A 15,818-nucleotide genomic window follows, 5' to 3' on the forward strand; every position below is an offset into this window, starting at 1 on the left:
TTGGTTACAAGAAATTAGTTGAGGAAATGATCTGCTAATCTTAGATCTGAAGAATTGTTTGCAGTATTTTTGCTTGCGGACATTACTATGGATTTGGGGAAGTGCTATGTTACCCCCTATTCTGGTCACTGGGTGTATAGCAAAAACAGACTTTTGTTTTGAAAATCATCCTCTGGTGGTTTTTCATCCCACAGACTATGAATTAAGATGGGTTTAAGTGCAGTGCTAAAAAGCTTCGATGAAGACAGTATTCACCCATTTCTGAGTGCTTCCAAGGCTTTTCAGAGTACACAGTCAATGTAGTATTTGACATCCTTTGCCTCTTGCGAGTTTTTTGTTACCAAATTCCTTATATAAAATATTTGCTGAAAGCAGCAAAGAGATTTCAAACAACATCTAAGTAAATTTGCAGGTTTATGTATGTGAATGTATATAAATGCCTTAAAAAAAAATACCGTTTTCCAGCACTGACAGTGTGGCTTATGGAAGGACATCTGCTTATATTCACTTGGGTGGTCCACTAGCACCTTCTTTCCCTATCAGTGAGATGGATTAGGCTTCTCCACAATCATGGAGTAGATAGATGTGAAACAACAGGCACCATCAATTTATTCTGTGTCCATGGGAAATGAAAGAAATTGTGGAGTATTACCAAATCAACAGTATCTTCCAAGTTACACACATTAATTATCAATATATAGGAAATCTAGGGAGAAAACAAGGATATCAAAGGTTAAGAATTTAAAAGTCAGGTTGGAATACTCACAATATGTTCCTCCAAATCTCTCCTCCTTTTTCTTAATTCTGTTCAAGTCCTTATTTCTTCTAACACCCCCAGTGCCACCCTCCCAGGCAGGGCCTAGGAGGATGCACCATGGTCAGGAGATAATGTGGTGTTCCAAATCTGAGATACAGTTCAAAGGCACAGTTTCAACTTCACATGTTCACACAGGATTCGATTTCAGTCACTTGTAGGCAAATTTTCAAAGTCCTCTCACTTAGGCGTAAAAAGCCTTTGAAAAGCTACTCTCAGCCTATTGTGCTGAGAATTTATAAAACCCTACAATGTTTCATGATGGATCACATGGAGACTTTAATGTGTAGTTCTTTGTAACCTGTCCTCATGGCTGATGAAAATCTTGTCTTTTGTATTTTGCTCCTGGTTTTAGCTTTTTCTGAAATCCATACAGCAAAACATTCTCTAGTACATTAAAATAGAGATAGGAACAACATAGTACTTAAACAAAATCTATGAAATACAACTTGAACTGTCAGATACTGTCAGGCTTTTCCTAATTTCAAAAATGAACTCTCACAGTAAGTGGTTTTGTACTGTGAATAGATTTTTAGTCTAACTGATATGAGAGCAACGATGGACTGAAAAAATGTTTTTTCTCTTAGATTTGAATCACCCATGCATTTGCTACTTCCCTGTCAGCAGCTCATTCAATTACACTATGCAAATTAATATTCGGTTGTGTCTTGTGATTACCATCATCTTTGTTTTTTTAAAGCACCGAGTCAACCCCCGGCAAACATCGCTTGGAAGCTGACAAATTCCAAAATCTGCTTGAACTGGGAACATGTTAAAACAATGGAGAATGAATCAGAGGTGCTAGGCTACAAAGTAAGTAATTTCTTTCTCTCATTAATAAGACATGTTGTTTATAATAGAGGTACAAACAGTGACATTGAAAGGTGACTGTTTGGTACCTGGAAAACAGTAACTTCTGTGGAGTTATTGGGGACGGTTGGCTGACATCTGTACAAATGGAAGAAGAGCTGTGTTCGTTCAGAGTAGGACCTCTGAACAGGGACAGAGATTTTCCATCCCCAGTGCTGGATCTGTCTTGTTCCCTTTTCCTTGTAATCTTACTCATCTGAGATTCTTGCACTCGCATCTTTTTGAGGAAGGAGTTTCTCTCATATATAAGTAGAGAACAGTCTCTTAAGCATTGAAGGTAGGCATAAACACATTTAAAAGTTGTAATTCTCTGGCGGTTCTTAAATGTACCTCTGAAAAGAGCTAGGAAGATATGTAAAGATCAATGTGAATGAAATCAAAAGCACTCCCATAAATCTATTTTTAAAGGAAATAAAAATTTATTTTAAAGTTTGTTTTTGATGGCTCTGATCCCAAAAGACTTATGGAAAGACTTTTTTAGTCCTGAAGAACTACAAAAATGGAGGTGGAGAGTGCTTACATGAGGAAAGGGTCTCGGTATCAAGGACCTCATGCTCCTAGCCATTTTAGTGTCTGCACAGAATTATTTATGTTTAGGGAGGAAAAGGACACACACACGCCTTGTAATATTTCTTGAGATCATATTGTTTTACACCCTAGTGAGTGATTTACACCCTAGTGAGTGTGTTTGAGTAGCTCCACACACTGGGGAAAAATGCTAAAACTGGACTATTAAGCTTTCTTCCTTTGTGTCTAACCCGCCTGCTCCTAGGCTACACTTACTACATTTTGATGTGCAAAGAGTGCTTGAAGTACTTGCTGCAATATTTATTGAATGATTCCTGTTTAGCCTTCTGCTTTGCTCCTCAGTTGTCCTTCTTATCATAAATGTCAAAAGATTGTCAAGAGGAAGGAGTCAAACACTGATGTTGATGTGCTACTAAGGAAGAAAGGCTTCTTAGAGGAAAAAAAGCTGTTGGCAGTCTGTAGAATCCCTGTCTAGCCTCCCCAAGCTGCGCTGCACCTTGGCCCAGCGATTCATTAGCAAAAGACTTAAGTGCCAGCAGGTGCTGGATCTGTCATGTTTAGTTGTAGGAATGTACTTCCTCAGTGGAAACCCAGATGCTACTACCCAAATTTCTGTCCTTTCTTGACATCTTTAAAGACACACTGCTATGCAGTGTCCCAGGTTTTCAATAGCAGGCAGTAGTTTTGCTCAGAACCCAATGTGAACATTTCTATTTGAGTTTAAATGCTCACCACAACCAGGCAAAATAAAAAAAAAAAAGCCCAAACTAAAACCTCAGTTCCTGCACTATCAGATGAATTCTGAATATAAAAGGTGTTACAGATTGAAGTCTCTTTTAAAGGTGTGTCTACCTTCCATATTCACAGAAGAGCATAAACATATTGGATAAGGTTTTCATAACGCTGCTTTCAAGATGAGCCTCAGCTTGTCACACAGAGGCTCTCCTGAAAGCTGGAGTGAATGCTCACTAGGGTCTCCATTACAAAATCTGCAGAATGTATTTCGATGTTTTGAATTAAGTTTAATACTCTGCAGGATGCTGATAGTGCTCTCAGAAGTTTGGGACATGACAGAAGAAACTCTCTGCCAAAAAAAAAATATTCCATTAAAAATAATAATAAAAAAATTACTCTTGTTTTCTCATCCCTTTTTACTTAGATTTTGTATAGGCAAAACAGACATAGCAAAACACATATACTGGAGACAAACAACACTTCAGCTGAACTTCTGGTACCATTTGAAGAAGATTATCTCATAGAAATAAGAACAGTCAGTGACGGTGGGGATGGCAGCAGCAGTGAGGAAATTAGGATTCCAAAAATATCAAGTACGTGAGATGTTATTTTTTTCTCTGAATGTTACTGTGTAATAAGAAATCTGTGTGTCTCAAGAAGTACAATAGATTAACTGACTTTCCATTACAGTAGGTGGCCTCCCTCCCATTGCTTTGTAAGGCTGGGTACATGTAGATTAGTCTCTGGTAATCTCAGATTCATTAGCAGAGAAAGTATTTTGTGCAGCACTTGGATGTGACCTTATTTTTAGTGTAGGTCTCCCTCTGCCCTGGCCTGTAATGCCTGGGGAAGGACAGAGAAAGAAGCTTTCTCACTGGAGTCAAAGCTGCAGCTCTCGCATGTAACATGGCTCTTCATCTGCTGAGATGATGCTGCCGAGAGGGAGAACCTCAGCCCTGCACTGTGGCTGCGGTGGGGTCGCCCAGGGTCCAGCCTCTGCTCTCATAAGTGACTTACTGTTTCTGCAAAATGGAGCACAGTTTTGCAAGGAATGAGCCAAAACCCTCCTAAAAGCGGATATGCGCAGGGAGGGTGGGAAGCTGATTCGAAACCATACTCCATGGAAAGGCTGCTACATTTTTAAAATAAATAAACAGAAATAACAATTGTGGATAACGTTTAACTTTGAAAACAAAACAGACTACTGTTATGCTAGAATGCATAGAAAAAATTTTCTTTTTTTTCTACACAAATTTACTTTTGTCAGAAAATTTTGTGTTTATATTTTTACAGGTTTAAGCTCTGGAGCAATAAAATTGTCCCCAAGGGTAAACCATATACTGACATCTGGGATCCTGCTATTGAGTTCTGTTCTTACGTACTCTTTTCCTCGATGATTAAAGCAGTGCTCAGCCATGGACTTTTAAAAATAAACCACGTGTAGATTTTATCTTCATCATGAACAACATTCCTGATAAAGAAAAACAGTGGGGATGGGGGAGATAGAAGTGATCTATTATTAATAAAACGTTAGGTATCAATATTACATTAATTTTTAAAAATAGCCATTGAAATTAATGGATAAATATATATGCATTAATTAAAGGGAGTGATGAAAAACATAACTTGAGTTTGTAAGGAGAGTGGTCTCAAATTCTTTACAAGCCGTAGTTCTTACTGAAACTCCAGTGTAATGGTATGTCAAGCATGAAAGACCTGTGCCGAGCTGATACGACTGAGAGAAGAGATTTGCAATTGCTTGTGATGTGGATACCGTTTATCTCACGTTCTTCAATGTAACCTGTAAGAAAGTCCCACTTTCAATTAAATAAAAGCTATTTGTTTACTTTTTGCACTTGTTTGTATTGCAGGGGGTGTCGTACAATGCATTATATGAAGTATGCTGTACTGTTTTCTTCAGAAAATGGAAACTTAAATAAAAGGAATCATATGTAACAACCCAAAGCCCATTGAATTCAATAGAAGGACTTTCAATGGCATCAGCAAGCCTTGAACCAGAATTGAACAAGACAATACCTTTTATGAGGTACCTTACATATTCTCAAATACATTTTAAAGGACTTTTTCATGCAAAGACTATTCTCATCAACAAAACTAGCAGAGATGCTGAATACCTTTTTCGAGGAGATTGAAATATATCAGTCTTCAAGTGGGTTCCGTTGCTCTCTCACCTGATACGGTTATTCTGTGTTATAGCTTGGAAGTGTAGATTCATCTTTTGGCTGGGTAAGAGGGTAAATGAGAACATTGATTTTCATCATCTTGAAATATAAATAAAAGCATCTAATTAAGCCCTTCAACCTATTGAGTTATTAGAATGACAATCACAGGAGTGAGCACAGCTTTCAAGTCAGCTCAAAATGTGAAGTCACGCTCATGTCAGCTTTAACAACATCCAATAAAAGGTAATTTTTTGTCTCATCTAATTACTGGGGCACATTTTCTTCCTTCCCACTTTACTCTGAAGTATATTTTCTTTTCACTGCTGTCAAATACATGTTATGTCATCTTTGTAACCATTTACAACTGCAAGTAAATCAAATGTTCCATAGTATTTTTTAAAAGGAAAAGGTTCAGATGGGGGTGATGGTGTCTAAGCACACAGATGAGCAAAAGGATAGAGATTCATCTGTGCACGGTAATCCTGCAAACAGCATAATAAACATGTTTCTTATCTGTGGGTATGGGAGGCCAAATTGGCAGCAAGAGTCTAAAATGTTAAATCTTATAGGAAGCTACCAAAACTTTGGTACCTGAGATGACTCAAAGAGCCCAAGTGCTGGGCTCCCAGGGAGAACTCCACACACACTGACATTAAGTGAAATCATAAATGATAAAAAAAATTGCAAAAGCACATGTTACCAAATGATGTCCAGTTTTGATCTAAGGACTCCAGAGGATGAAAAGGATATTGAGGCCTGAGGACAAGGCATTTCACTTGGATTCATGCTCACCATTAAACATTTCCCCCTTGTGTTGACACCGTCAAGGCCAAAAGAGCGTGTTTCATGTTCTCGTGGCTGTGCAGCTGTGGTCTCACCAAAGACAGGACTGTAGAAACCTGGGGATTTTTCTTTACTGTGGATAAGCAAATGCCACTTACACCTGGTGATGTTTAATAATCCCCATGCTGAATTCAACAAGCTCTTTGGCAGAGCTGACCACTGTCTGGTGGAGATTTGACAGATCCCAGCAGGTCTCCAGCCGGAGCTGCCCTCTGCCCTGGCAGCTCACTCCCAGACCTTCTTGTGTCCATTACGCAGTGGGTACCTTTGGGGGTTTTTCCCAAGTTAAACCGAATATAAAATTCTTGTATTTCATAATGTAAATGCAATCCTTCTGCTAAGTTTAAACAAACCATTTATTTTCATTCAAGCAAAGAGAGATTTTCTGCAGAGCAGTTCTATACAACTGAATAGAAGGCCTGATAGATGCTTAATTACAGAGAGGCTCTAGAAATATAATGCCACTTTTAGAAGCCTGTCCTCTGGGATTTCTACAAAGATACTAATCGCAAGAGTTATTAGGAAGAGGTTTAACATAGCTTTCAAAAGAAGAGAACAGTTTAGGAAGAGGTGGATATGGTATTAAAAATCTTGATAATACCCTAATGAAATAAAAACATTTTTCTTTGCGGTGAAACTAAAAAATGAATAATTTCTTCAGGTTTGTTTTCATTTCTGTATGCTTTGCTGATGTTCTTTGCAAGGTACTTTTTGTCACTGCAGAACGTACTTTTCAAAATCAGGCTTCTTATGCCTCTGGTGTTTAACCTCATAATTTCTGCTTTAGCCCCGTCTTGTCACTCCCATGGGAACAGCCCTTTTGTAAAGTAAGGGACGACCTGGGAAGACCACTAGCGTGAGTAAAGATATTCCCGTGCCAAATCCTCTTAGGGCTGGAGCACAAGTGGATTGCCAAGTGACTAGTCTGCCTTGGGAGCAGAAATTCCAAGCAGTCTTAAGGAGAATACCTTTAAATATAGAAATGATAGCACGCACACACACACACACACACACACACACGCTCTGCTTCTGCAGGTTCATTTTCTTCTCCTCAGCTCCCCCAGTTCTTTTTTGGTGTTTCACTTGGACGAACTGATGTCTGAGCTGCTGAAAGCGATGGAAGTCCAGCTGTCCTTTTTAAGTGAAAATGTTATTAAAGCACCCAATGCTGAAATAGAAAGAGTTCAGATGACTGGCAGCTTTCATTAAAAGAAAAAAAAAAAAGGGTCAAAAATAGTTTTGTCACTCAGTTGCAGGAAAAAATTTGAAAATGGGAAAAGTATAAATCCCCTAAAACCAGAAGTTGAAATTAAAACAGTGGAAAAAGTAAAACAAAAAACCTCTGCAATACTCATGGTTTTTAGCAACTGGGAAGCTGAATCAAAAACCCACTTAAAGGTGCCCAGTGCAGGGAACCTTGAGCCCAATCTTACCAGATTTAGAAGCACCAGATCAAATCACAGCCCAGCCTAAGTCTTCAAATAGCTGGAAGAGTAATACCTATTTTATTTTGATAACCTAAGCAAAGTACCAAAAAATGAGAAAGTGTCACAGTCCGATTTTCATTTTAAATTTAACACATCTGCGAAATATTTCTCCATGAAAAAAGCAATTTTGAGTCTATCCAAATGTTTCGGTTCCCTCTAAACACAATGTTTCTATGTGATTTAAGAGCATTTAAACTTTTTTTAATGCTTTCTCCCTTCTTTATAGAGCAATTTTTGAATACGAATGCCAAGAAACTAAATAAAATAGCCCATGTGTGCTATTGTACCAGCCCCTAAATCAACATTATCCTGAAGTGCAGAAACACCCTGTGTTTTCTGCAGGTCGTTGGAATGCAGCCCTGGTGACGACTTGACACAGAGCTCTAAATCACACTTACGTATAAATGTGTTGTAAAAGCGGGAAAAGATTTTATTAATATCTGACTGTAGTGCAGTTGCAGAGAATTTCCCCCAATGATTTTCAGAGCCTGTGCAGAACAGAGAATTTGCTTAGAGAGTATTTGGGATGTGCTGGGCTGCCTTGACCTGGTGTCTGAGGATCCTGCCTCCCTCCCTACACCCCTCCGCAGATTTTTGCCTTTTCAAGGAGCAGATGTCCAGCTGCTCTTTGCCTTTCCCTGGGAAAAACTAGGGTAGGACTTGTCCTCTTCTGAATAAACCAATGCCTTCAACCTGCTCTGGCACTGCTATCTCCAAGGCACAGTTTCCCTCGGAGTGCCAGAGACTTGCTGCATCTCGGTGCTCCTGAATATTAGGGTTAAAATGCCTGTGCAGGAGCAGTCACAATGTGGCTTTTGGATGAACACGAGTATGATAAAACCATCTCTACAAGGATCTTGAGCTGTTGAAAGCACAGGTGGTGTGGGAATGCACATCACCTCGCAGCCTGGGCATCCTTCAGCCCATGAGTGGTCCAGCCGACCTCAGCCATCAAGGTGAGATGCTGTGAACGTGCTGCCTTCTGCTGCTGGGTGTGAATCGATGAAGGGCTGCCACTTGCTGCAGGAATGGTATGGACTGGAAGTGTAACAGAATGGCAACTGATGCATTCAGAAAAATCTGTCTATCTAAAAGTCTAAATAAGGTTGCAAAGACTTTGTATATAATGCCCTGGTCATCTTCAGAGTGTATGTAAGGATTCGGCATTTCTGTTGCTGGCCATTATCTAATCCAAAAGTGAAGGAGGTGGCAGTGGTAAAAATCAGTGCTATTAAAATAGCTGGTCTAAAATCTTTTTTTGGAGAAGCTTACCATGCAGAAAAGGTCAGCTGGATATTTTGACAGCATGGTATAATACAGGCCTTCAAATGGCTTCAATTTCAATCATTCAGGCTTTCTTTATACAAACTTCTTTTTATCAGTTCCTAGCACTTAATACTTGAAAATATGTCTGATGTAGCAATTAAAATGTTGTATTAATAATACTGTTATGTATATTTTTTTTGTTTAACCTATTCTATAGATGCCAATATATTTCAGTACTGAAAAATGGCTACAAATACTTCCCATCCTTAGAGGATGAATTGGAACAATTCTGAAACACAAAAGGACACCAAAACACCTCCTTACAATACGCAGTTTTTTCACAACATACATTCAAGCCTCTAGAATTTTTGCACTGGACTAAATACACCTTTCTACAGCCGCTGTGGGAGATGGGCCAGGTTAATTAAGGACCTGGCTTGGACACTGCTGTGCGTGGCTTTGCTTTCTGCTCTGCCAGAAGTAGCTGGTGTGACCCTAATGTGCTCAGCGTAGCTCTATTAATTATGATGCTAAAGCTTGAAACCTCCGTTCAGCCCATACCCGCCACCTGTGCACATCCCTTCTGCATTCCTACTAACTCCATGTACAACTTCATGGCTATCATCACCTCCCAGCGAGTTCTTTTTCCGCACTGCATCCAGATCCATGGTGAAAAGCCCAACGCAAGTTTTCACAAATGATATCCCTGTTTGCCTCCTTCTACCTGTGTGCTGACCACGCATGGGGCAGTGCAGCTGGAGGAGAGGGACAGCCTGCTGCAGCCCCGCGGTGGCCACCAGCCCGCTCTCCTGAGGCATAACCCACTTCTTCCCGTACAAGCAACGTGCCTGCAGGCTCTGCCAGAGGTCCTGCATTTATGGCAATATGTAAAATCAAAAATGAGATGCTGAGGCTCAGGGTTTCGTTAAAAATGGAGATGCCTAGAGAAGCAAAACCTCCTACAGCTGTTGGGGCTGTAAAATAAACCAGCTGGCAGCTCAGCCTTCCCTTCTCCGTGCACCCATTCCTATTCAGCCTGACCTTTCCTCCTGAGGAATCGCACCGTGGCAGAGATCCCCCTGTTGCTGGCAGAGCTGAGTTAAGGGGTATTTTCTGGGAGTCTCATTAAAGTAGGCTCTGTGTGTCTGTGAGCACTGCCAGCATGATTTGGTTACGTTATTCCGCAGCCCTGCTATCCCAGAGATTTTAAAGAGAAACAGCAGAAATCTTTCACGTGTCCCACTGCCCTTAGTAGATTTAAAGCCTATGCAGTTTGAGTGGGTTTAGAATTTATTTGAAAGCCGCCTTACACCAGTACAATTTATCCACAGAGATCAGCAGTTTACATCATATTGATTAATGTGGTTATTGATTTATTCTGCGATTGTACTGGCTGGGTATACACAGTACTGGAAAGTGCTATTTTCCAGGAGTGATTGACTTCTTTCTTTATTGACCAAAATGAGCTGATAAAAATCATCCACAGACTGAGCCAGAAGTACTTTTTTGTGTTCCTGCTTCTAGCAGAGCAAAGTAGGAGATGAACGCTAATGCAGAGCAGAGCAAAGAAGTTACAGCACTTAACCCCTGCGCTATTACCCTGGCTGGGATAAATCCAGCCCACAACCTCAGTGAGGCAACGGGCTGGAAGGCTGGGATGGTGAACAGACAGGCAGGCATTTGAATTTTGAAGAGGAGGAGTAGTAAACGGCTGTTCATTCCGCTGACATTGGCTGGTGAGTGCATTTTTTCAGAGCTTGGTGCTGTTTCTAATGCTGGTACCAGCACTGGCCATGCTGGTGGGCTATGGGAAGCTGGCGGGTGATCAGGCACCCAGCAACAGGCTGGGAGTTCAGATGAGCTCCCAATGAGGAGGAGCTTGAGCTGTCCCAAGGGCCCCCGTGAAGGATAAAATGTTGCTTTTTCCTGCAGTATTAGGACCTGCAGCAAAGTTAGTGCTGCCCCTGGCACCGCTGCTCGCCTGCTCTGCCATGTGACCATTGCTCTGCACATGTATCTTACATCATACGCATATCCATATATATGCATATCCATACACAAAGCAGGTATAACTACTGTTTATCATGACTGTTCTCAAGTTTTCCCAAATTGAGGAAAGGATCCCATGCCCCTGAAATACTTAACTGGTTACACTGCATCGGCTTTTAGCTTTTTTAGCTTTTTTTTAGCTGCTGGCCAAGAAAAGTCCACCTTCGAATGAGTCCATGGGTTATGACACCGGATCCACCCACCACCCATGCAAAGTATCGTGGCTTCCTGCAACTTCTTCATTTAATTAGGAGCTTGGAAAACTGAATTAACTTCAAAGGTAGATATTCTCATGGGTAAATTCTCTCTGTTTTGAGGCTCTCTGTCAACCCAGGCTTCAAACCTATCCTGCAGAATTTCTAACAAATTTTAAAACAAAGCAAGCAAAACCATACATCAAATACTGAAACTCCCCCCTGACCTGCGCCCCCCATCCCCCCCTTCCCTCCCAAGGATTTCAGGCTTCTTTTATGATAACAAATTTAAAATGGAATTAACACTCCTGGAGAATCTTGCACAGCTCACAGGAGCCATAACGGGGGGGGGGGGGGGGGGAGGGGGAATGCCCAGAAAAGGCCAGGTGAAGAAATACGGAAAGAAAATAAGAAAAGAAAAAGAGAAACTTTGCTCCCAACCCCTCAGCGATCGGCAGCATGAATTTTGTCAGCCCCTCTCCGCCCATGCCATCCACCAAGGAGTGCCGAAGCCAGTTTCTCTTTGATTTTAAATGAGCCCTTAAAGCCAAAAGGTGCTTCAGCTCTGACACAGCTCAGTTCTGGCAAATGTACAGAACCATCGGTGGGGCAGGTCAGTTGTTATGGCCCCTGGAAAGCAGAGAAAGTAAGGTGAGCAGCTGCAGAGAAGTTCTGTTCTAGCTGGCAGGTTTCCTGCTTGTTTTAAAGAACAAGAATGAAATAAAATAGGAAAGCAGCGATCAGCTTGGAGCCCCCAAAATCTGGCAGTTCAACCGTTATCTGGTTTTATGAGCTTGTCTGAGGAAATGCCATCTGACTGCACGGGATTTCATCACAAGGCTCTTGCTTATTCCAGGTCAGGTGAGGGGAAGGGGGACGTCGGGGCTCTTGTCCCGTTAGCGGGGACGTTCCTTGCCGCCTCCTCCCTGGCTCACAGAGGCCACGTCCCTGCACGCTGCTGGAACCGCAGCTAAAACACAATATATGCTTTACTTTCCCACATGATGACAATCGGCAGTAGTTGTGCTAAAGGTGGCTGGAAAATGTTGTGTGAAGCAGTCTCCCATCAGAAAACACTGGTTCTTCAGAGCAAAACGTGAAGAGGAACACGCTGGATTTTTTGATGTTTTCAGGAGATGTATCTTCCAGTGACACAGAACTAAACCGAGTATTTTTTTCAATGTCTCCAATTCTCTGACTTTTTTTTTTTCTTATGATACATGCACTGTTTTGCTTCATATAAACGTTTTACTTAGCAGTTTTGTTAGGTTTATAACGAGTGCTGTATCTTGTTTCCTACAGCCCCTCCTGCTCCAGCTGGCACAGGTGTCCCCCAGCACAGATACGCATGCTTTTATGATACATTAGAAAATAATTACATTTCTTCAGCATTACTGGAAGTAAAGAGGACTTTCTAATATTTTCAAAAGCAGTAGTTCAGAATAAATTTTTGAACCATTCCAGTTCCCCTTCCCATTTGCAGTGGTAAGTAATTTCAGAATTGTCTAGAGGGTGAAACATTTTTACTCTTATTTAATGAAATCTGTTCTGCATGCCGTTGACAAGTCAGTATTACTGTATTTATTTTTATATATGTCTATTAATTTATAGATTTGTATATATCCATTTTCTAGTGAAAGATGTAAAGTAACATTATTACAGACCGATAAATATCTTCTATAGAGAACATCTATGAACTCCCACACTGTTCCAGTTCAGAGACACCCTCTGACAGAGGCGTTCTCCCAGGCTACTGAGTTTCACAAAGCTTTTGAAAATTTCTCTTGAAGTCTGAATCTTAACACGATCCTTTGCTCCTGTTCAATAAACACGCACCTCTCTCCCCATGCCCAAGTACCACAGCGGTCTGTTAGAAGAGAGATGCTCTGTTCTGTGCCTGTTATATTGGTTGGCAAAAGATGAAGTTTATTCCAGTAAGCAATGGATTTAATGTGGAGAAGAGTTTGGTCTCATTGATTTAGATGAGGTTTCACTCTTCACCTCAGAATGAATTTCCATCTCCACCGAATGTGCAGGCAGCCCAGGGATAGCTGCGGGCTGGGCTGCCCCAGCGGTACCCGGTGGCTGGTGCAGCATCTGGGGCGCAAGCATCTCCTGCAGCTGCCTGCAGCCACCCCTGGCACCCACAGAGCGGAGTGTACTTACGAAAAATGAAATTAAAAAGAAAAGTTAGTAACTAAGTGAGCTTTTATGTGTGTGTATATATAAACACACACACATACATATAAGGAGCAGAACATAGAGAGCTGTGTAATGAAAAGAGTAATACATTTTTATTTTCCCTCTCTCCCTGGGAAGGAAAATCATGAGTGATTCTGCAATAGTAGGTGGTGTATAGCAGCAGGCATTGGTATCTAGGGCCTATAAAAATTTGTCTAACTTATCCATGGCACTACATTCATAAGTATGAGCTCCCAATCATTTCTCTGCATTAGGGGATGTGTTTTCCTTCCCCGTTACCCCCCCAGTCGCTAGAAGATTTCTTCTATAAATACATTCTGCTATAAATACATCACTGGCTCTCTGGCTTATTAGTTGTTTGTGGGAAATAAAATGATAACACGCCTCGCACTTTAAAACTTTGTTTATAAAATGTCTTCATAAAACCACTAAAAGGCACACATGAAATAAAATCATGGCTGTTGCTTACCATCATGCTAGCCCTACAAATTGATTCTTTTTTTTTAAATTAAAGACAACAACTGTAGTATGGTCACTTTGTGGTAGTTCACAAGTTCAACAAGTGAAATCAGCCTGCCAGCACTTACTGATTCATAAGCACTCCGTGCTATGCTGGTACATACTTTGGCATTTAATAAAATTAAATAGCCCAGGCCAAATTATGCCATCGGTTTTTAATCAGCACAATACCCTGTGTTTAATAAAGCTTTCATCATCATCCAATGCGGCCAGGATGCTGCCTGTGCATCCACAGGCTTCTCCCAGCCAAGCAGGCACTGGCAGGAAGGCATCTGCCCTCTGAGGATGGGATGGGAAAGTTCAGTTTTGGAAACATTGCATATTGCTTTATCAGACGTGCTTGATTTTTATGACATCTCTTTTCAGGTCTGAAACACTAAAACACCCACATATATTTCCACACATAGTCTTCATTAAAGCCATTTGCTGGTCACTAGAAAACTTCAGGTAGTTTACAAAGACTGTCAGACAGAAGTGTGGATGCCTTCGTGGTTTTAAAGAGCTGACAAACATGTAGGTGCCCATTGGGGCCACAAAGAAATGGGGTTATAGTGCTTTCCAGTTTTCTTTGTGTGTGCGCATTTTGTTTCTGCTTAGCAGCAAACCACCAAAACTAGAGATTTTTTGCAAAGATTGTTTTCATGTTTTAACATTATTTAATGCTTTAGCTTAATATTTTGCATTTAGATAATGCATTTAGATAATAAACAGAAAATAACATTAAAAAGAAAAACAGGAACATTTCTTTGGTTGGATACTAAAATACCGGTTGGTTTTGCTTTTTTTCCATCAGTAATACATTTTCTTCTGCTTGATGCCTGTGATACAACTCTATTTTGCAGGGAACAGGCACTGCCAAATCCTCCCAACCAGATTTTCCACAGCAGCCGTTGAAGCATCCAAGCGCTCCGGGTGTGAGCGTGCCACTGTGCTTGGCCCCTGCGGGAGCTTCGAGCCTTGGGCTGGTCCCTGGGGGGCGGCAGGAGGCGGCAGCCCCCTCCAAAACAACATTTGTTCTGTGAGCCACGCTCTGGCTGCTTACCCTGAGTTTTTGTTTCTACCCTCTACACGACAACTGTTGAGTGGAAATAATTTGAAACTAGAAAATGAAGTTACCAAAACACAGTTAGGAAAATATCCACAAATATCTCCTACATATCTTTTTTTATCCTGCAAAGATTAATGTATGAGAAGAAGTGATTAATTCAAGCTTTACTTCGCAGATGATCTCTCAGGCCTAACGGCGTACGCACACAGTCAATATTTTGCAAATGTTTTGATTAATAAATCTTTATATAGCCCACTGCAACTTTGTAGATTTAAATTGATGCTTGCACTATTTGGAAAGCATACTGATTTTCCCTGCATGGTTTCCTGACTCACGCTCGTTAGCCCAAAGTAAAGAAAACAAAATAAATGCTGGTGAACACAAAACCTTTTGCTTTCACTGCAGAAACACCTTGAGGTATAAAACCCTTTGGAGGGGGACTGTGTTCTTGGTGGGAGAAGCTGCCACCACTGTCCGAGGCTCTGCCCTGCCCTCCAGCCCAGCCTCCCCCAGCACCATCCCTGGCAGCAGTCTGGGCATCAGCTGCCCCCAGAGCAAATGCATCAGGAGGTGCCCAGCACCTCTTCAATCCCCTCTCACCGTATTTACAAAATACAAGCCCAGCCCCAACAGCTCTCCGACATGGCCCTCCGGCAGGGCTCTGGCTTGGGGAGAGGACAGTCCTTCAGCATCTGCAGGGTCGGGACAGATTTCTCTGCGAGCTCTCCCATTGAAGATGTTCATCTTTAATGCTGGAGAGTAAGTTCGTTCTTGCTTTGCTATTTGCTTTGACTTTTGTTTAATGCCACAAGTCAGGAGCGATTCACCCCCGGTTTGCCAGGGCTTTCAAATAACCTTTGAGCATGAAGGGCCGGTGGAGGCAAGGATGGGCTGAGCTCGCCGGGGGGGCTTGGTGGGAGCGACTGGGCTGGCAGCCCCACCGGCTCTGCTGGGTTTGCATGGGTCCCAGCCCACCCCACCGCTCCTGGGTGCTTCTGGTGGGTGCCGTTCTCAGAGCTGCATATATATGGGTGCTGTTCTTGTCTGGCTGCTGCAGGAAAATCCTTTGTTCATAAACAG

The 15,818-nt window shown here is 41.6% G+C and overlaps 1 protein-coding gene across 5 annotated transcripts in view; it reads left to right on the forward strand.

The window, feature by feature from the left end:
• LOC308062777 (contactin-6-like) overlaps positions 1-7,212 on the forward strand; it is a 169,137-nt gene extending 161,925 nt beyond the window's left edge. For all 5 annotated transcript variants that reach the window (XM_080384700.1, XM_080384702.1, XM_080384701.1 and 2 more), the window contains 3 exons: positions 1,515-1,627; positions 3,372-3,540; positions 4,241-7,212. In XM_080384700.1, coding sequence (XP_080240826.1) covers positions 1,515-1,627; positions 3,372-3,540; positions 4,241-4,344 — 386 coding nt within the window. In that variant the 3' untranslated portion in view covers positions 4,345-7,212. The remainder of the gene's footprint in view (positions 1-1,514; positions 1,628-3,371; positions 3,541-4,240) is intronic.
• The last annotated feature ends 8,606 nt before the right edge of the window (positions 7,213-15,818 follow it).

The sequence above is a fragment of the Falco punctatus genome (genome assembly GCF_963210335.1).
Source record: "Falco punctatus genome assembly, chromosome: 4".
In the NCBI taxonomy this organism is placed as follows: domain Eukaryota; kingdom Metazoa; phylum Chordata; class Aves; order Falconiformes; family Falconidae; genus Falco; species Falco punctatus.